Here is a 4,695-nt window from a genome sequence, read left to right on the forward strand (position 1 = left end):
ACGGGAAATGTAAAGAAAAGAGAAGAGGATGGAGTGGTGGGGCGAGCTGGTGGGCATCTTGGAGCGAAGGGCGGGGCCGGTCATGCACGCCCTCACCTTTGTGGAGCTTAACGGCATAAATCTCGCACCGCTCCTTCGGCGATTCAGCTCCCTCACACTCCTTTCCACTCCCACCTCGCTCATCCTGTACGCCCCTCACATCAAATCCTCTCATACACTCCTTATTTATATTATTTGTGTTTTGTTCTTTTATTTATTTATTCTTTATTGCAGCGAGACGCGGTTGCACAAGTACTCGCCCGAGGTGCAGGAAGGGCTCCTGACCTTGGTGCTGGCACAGCTGCGCCGGCTGCCCGCCGCACTCGTCGTCGACTTTGTACTGGCCTACGCCGACGCCCAGCCGTCGCCGATGCGCCGCGAATGGCCGCGGCGGCTAGTCAGCCGTATATGCCAGCAGCTCAGGGCGCTCGGTGCGCCGCCCCCTGCCCCCCTTGAGCTTCGTGGCCGCGTGGCTTACGCGAGCGCTGCGGGTGTGCGTGTGCGTGTGCGTGTGCGTGGCAGACGCGAACGTTTCGTTTCCGTTTCGCCTGCGCGCGATCCTGCAATCGGCTGACGAGGCCGAAGACGACGCGCGGTACAAGGTGGACGTGAGCGTTCTAGACCGCGATGGCGAAGGCCAAGGCGATGAAGGGGACGAAGACGAAGACGAAGATGAGGGAGAGGCCGAAGGCGCGGTGGTTGAGGAGGAGGTGATCGAGGTGCTGCCCGAGGACGAGGTCGTGCAGGAGGTGGAGTGGGACATGGACCTCGACGAGCACCAGTCGCCCGAGCGAGCCCAGCGGGAGCGAGAACTGAAGCGAAAGCGAAAGCGCGACCGGGCGGCGACCAACAACATCAATAAGCGGCGAAAGGCCGACGACGTCAGCGAAAATGAAGACGACGAAGAAGAAAAGAACGGAGCCGCCGGCGGTGACGACGAGAACGAAGACGACGAGGTGGGCGTGGAAGTGGAGCTCGACTTCCAACTGTCGTCGGACGACGAAGCCGGCGGCGGCGAGGAGGAGGAAAAGAACGGTGACGACAATGAGGAGCACACGCACGAGCGGGACCCGCTGGAGGAAGAGGGGGAGGACTACATGGACGAACCGGCGGCGGCGGCGGCGGCGGTCACTGCGGAGGTCGCCGAGCAGCTCGCGGGGCTGCGACGCGAGCTCGAGACGCTCGGGCAGGAGGGCAAGACCGACATCACCGATCACTCGGCCCTCGACCTGCTGCGCCAGCATCCTCAGGCACCACCTTTCGCCCTTCCCTGATCACAAGTCGACGCGTAGTTAACTCGTGCCGTTGGTCGTGTGTCGTGTGCCGTGTGCCGTGTGCCGTGTGCCGTGTGTCGTGTGTCGTGTGTCGTGTGTCGTGTCGTTGGTCGTATCATGTTTTCCGACAGCTGGAGAGCGTGTGTCAGATGCTGCGACCACACGAGCTGTCTGACGAATCGGCTGCGTTTCTCTGCGGGCAACTCTTCTCCGCCGCGGACATCTCCTACAAGCGCTGCCGTACGCTCGTGCAGTACCTGCTGTTCCCCAAGGTACCTAACCACGAGGCCTTCGCCAACCACGCGACACACACGACTCACGCGACACACGCGACACACGCGACTCACGCGACACACAAATGCATCGCGGTCGTGTTGCTGTCCACCAGGTGCAGGGGCTCGAAAGATCGGTCTCTCGCGCGCTGTCCACGGCTATCAGCAGCGTGGCGAAGCAGCACCCGTCTCCCCTCACCGATGCGCTCCTGCTCCCGCTGGTCTTGGCGCCGGCACTCGGTACGAGCTCGCGCCACGGAAGCTGCGCGTATAGGCTGACGTCCGTGTGGTTCTATCTCAATGCCAGGCGTGCCACAGAGCGACGTCATCAATCGCGTGCTGAAGGAGTGCTTTGACCTCAACTCCGTGCTTCAGTTTTTCAAGTACGCCACACGCCACACACACGCCACACGCCACACGCCGTCACACGTCACACGCCGCCACACGCCGCCACACGCCGCCACACGCCACACGCATAAGAGGCACTCATCTGGCCTGTTGTGTCTCATCTCTACCAGAGCGTTCCTCGGCTCGTGCGAGAGCGGGGAGGACGAGTCGTTCTCGATGTCGCAGTCGCAGTCGCAGTCGCAAGACGCCGGATTTGGTGCGTAGCTGACTACACTCGCTTGAAGTTGATGACATCATCAGGCCTTGTCGCCATGATGACGTCAGCATGCCGACACCAACCGCGCTTGGCCTGACCGTAACGCGCGCCGGGCAGGTGTGACGTGGACGGAGAACACGGTCGTGGTGCTGCAGGCGGTGGTGGACATGCGGGGCATGGTCCTGCCCGCGGACGCGTTCGAGCTGCTTCTCGTGCAGCTCGACCGACACGCGGCCTACTTCGCCGCCAGCCTCAAGTTCTCCGCGCTCATGATGTCCCTCATCACCAAACACAGCAACCAGGTGCGTTTTCTATCGCTCTCTCTTTCTCTCTTTCTTTTCCTGTGTAGCGTGGTGTGTTCATTTGGAGTTGCGTTGAGAGGAGACGGTGATGGTTATTTGACCTCGCTCCTCGGGTGGGTTCGTATTTTGGTTAAATATTCAAACACCAGGTGGCCCATAGCAAGGAGTACGTGGAACAGATCATCGGCAAGAGCTCCACCTTCATGAAAAAGGCAGCCCTCACCAAACTCGCCAAGCTCCAGATTTGAAAGAAAAGAAGGACACCCGTTCGCGAATTGGAGATCTCTTCAAAAAAGGAAATTTTGTCGTCAAAAAGTCTGGGAAAAAGGAGAATTTGTCGACAAGAAACAAAAAAGCGGCGTGTTCTGTCTGTTGGAAGATGTTGCGCGGCACTGCCCTCGCGACAACCGACGCACGCAAAGTTGGAGAAGGAAAGCACACAAGGCCTGGTGCGGTGTGCGGTTGGGGTATCGCGTCCCTCGACAACCACTCCAGTCCCCAGCTACAACCACAGCCCGTTCCACTGAAGCAGCTGCGTGCCCAAGTGTGTGTCTTCCACAGCCACCTCATCAGCCACACCATCACCTTCCAGCCCACCTGCTGTTGAGAGCCAGAGATCCAAACCAACTTGTCCTGTTCGGCCCGCTGGAACACGCAGGAACAAGTACCCCGTTTCGGTGCATCACTACCACTTCGAAGCGGCAGCGGTATAACGAGACGTTGCAAACGAGGACGGAGAAGAACGTAGAACCAAGTAGAAAGGAAGAGGAGGTAGAGAGGTAGAGAGAGAGTAAAAATCTGAAATAGAACACAACAAAGATGTCGTATGACCCGGATGAGTCGTTTCAACTCACCATCCCCCCCGAGCTGCGATGCCCCATCACGGGCGACCTCATGGAGGAACCCATCATCGCCGAGGATGGGCACACCTACGACAAAAAGAACCTGGCCCACTACCTGGAGACCAACAAAGCCAGGTGAGCAACACCTTCACCTCCATATTACCTCCCCCTTCTGGCCTCTTCACCCCCAGTGGTGGTGGTGTTGCTAACCTCCTCTACGCCCCATTGTTCGTCTCTTCTTCTCCCTCTTCTTCTTCTTCTCTACTTATCGAACTCGGCAGCCCGGTGACCGGCGAGCCCTTCGTGGGAGATGTGGTGCAGGTCCTCAACACCACCCGCCTCAAGCAGATCAAGTGGTGGCGCACCCTCGAGGCCGGCGCCTTCGACGTCAAGGAAGTGGTACTTCCTCCCTACACTCTTCCTCCAACATGTTCTGCTGCAAAGGTTATTTTATTTTACGTTTCCATTTTTTTCAACCACTTTCTTTTGTGTGAACAGCCCTTGACCCTGCGACGCATCGGTGAGCAAGTGCGAGCCTGCAAGGAGGGCCACAAGAACGGCGCCAATGAGCTGGTCTACCTCGAGGAGGAGCTGGCCCTCATCATCGAGAACCTCCAGAAGCTCAGGTGCGCGCAAGGCCAACCACTAAATAATAATAATAATAATAATAATAATAATTAATCAATAATAAATATATCCCAACCGTTGCCGGATCTGCTCCCGCAATGACGGAACATTTTCCTCACTTCCTGGGCGGCAGGCGCAACCAGCTCAAGCTGGCCACGGTGAGGCAGAGCAGCCGGGTGGCCGACAAGCTGAAGGAGATCGAGGAGGCCAAGGAGTCCCTCCTCCGCCAGGAAGCCGCCGTCGAAGGTAGAGACCGCATACCACAGGACTGGTCTGGACCAAGAAGCACCACTCATATCATCTGTTGTGACACACAGATCGCCTATATCAGCTGCATGGCGCCGCCACACTGGCCCAGAGCCAGCTCACCTATCAGAAGATGGTACGTTGTGCGTGTGCGGTGTGCGCGGTGTGTGCGGTGTGCGGTGTGTGCGGTGTGTGCGTGTGGTCTGACCGTTGGTTGTGCGGATGGTCAGGTGCTGCTGTCGCTGGAGCTGAAGGGCAAGAAGGTCAAGAACAAGCCCCTGTTCAGGCGCGGTACGCCGGTGCTGCCCAAGGACGAGAAGAAGGAGGCCAAGGAGGACAAGAAGCAGCTCAAAGACTTCCTCAAGGTCACCGACACCCTCGAGAAGGAGCTCAACGCCCTCGTCGCCGAAGACAATGTACCCTTCCACCGCACGCACACGCACACGCACACGCACAACACACACACACACACACAGCACAACACACACG

General features: G+C 58.5%; 3 protein-coding genes across 3 annotated transcripts in view; all 3 read left to right on the forward strand.

Moving 5' to 3' along the window:
• Positions 1-28: 28 nt before the first annotated feature.
• On the forward strand, positions 29-1,313 carry ACA1_219020 (uncharacterized protein; the record flags this gene model as incomplete). Its single annotated transcript, XM_004337182.1, has 3 exons — positions 29-186; positions 274-470; positions 562-1,313. The coding sequence occupies 3 exons, from the start codon at positions 29-31 to the stop codon at positions 1,311-1,313; spliced, it is 1,107 nt and encodes a 368-aa protein (XP_004337230.1).
• Positions 1,314-1,462: 149 nt separating this feature from the next.
• On the forward strand, positions 1,463-2,580 carry ACA1_219030 (uncharacterized protein; the record flags this gene model as incomplete). The annotated part of the gene is made up of 6 exons (XM_004337183.1): positions 1,463-1,585; positions 1,708-1,825; positions 1,893-1,968; positions 2,104-2,189; positions 2,307-2,491; positions 2,539-2,580. 6 exons carry the CDS (start codon positions 1,463-1,465, stop codon positions 2,578-2,580), a joined length of 630 nt encoding a protein of 209 aa, XP_004337231.1.
• Positions 2,581-3,310: 730 nt separating this feature from the next.
• The window catches only part of ACA1_219040 (Ubox domain containing protein), a gene marked incomplete at both ends in the record, with an annotated part of 3,083 nt that continues 1,698 nt past the window's right edge, over positions 3,311-4,695 (forward strand). Inside the window, 6 exons of the mRNA XM_004337184.1 lie at positions 3,311-3,468; positions 3,615-3,732; positions 3,832-3,959; positions 4,094-4,206; positions 4,278-4,342; positions 4,437-4,622. Coding sequence (XP_004337232.1) covers positions 3,311-3,468; positions 3,615-3,732; positions 3,832-3,959; positions 4,094-4,206; positions 4,278-4,342; positions 4,437-4,622 — 768 coding nt within the window. The remainder of the gene's footprint in view (positions 3,469-3,614; positions 3,733-3,831; positions 3,960-4,093; positions 4,207-4,277; positions 4,343-4,436; positions 4,623-4,695) is intronic.

The sequence above is a fragment of the Acanthamoeba castellanii genome (assembly GCF_000313135.1).
Source record: "Acanthamoeba castellanii str. Neff unplaced genomic scaffold scf7180000084758, whole genome shotgun sequence".
Classification (NCBI taxonomy): domain Eukaryota; phylum Discosea; order Longamoebia; family Acanthamoebidae; genus Acanthamoeba; species Acanthamoeba castellanii.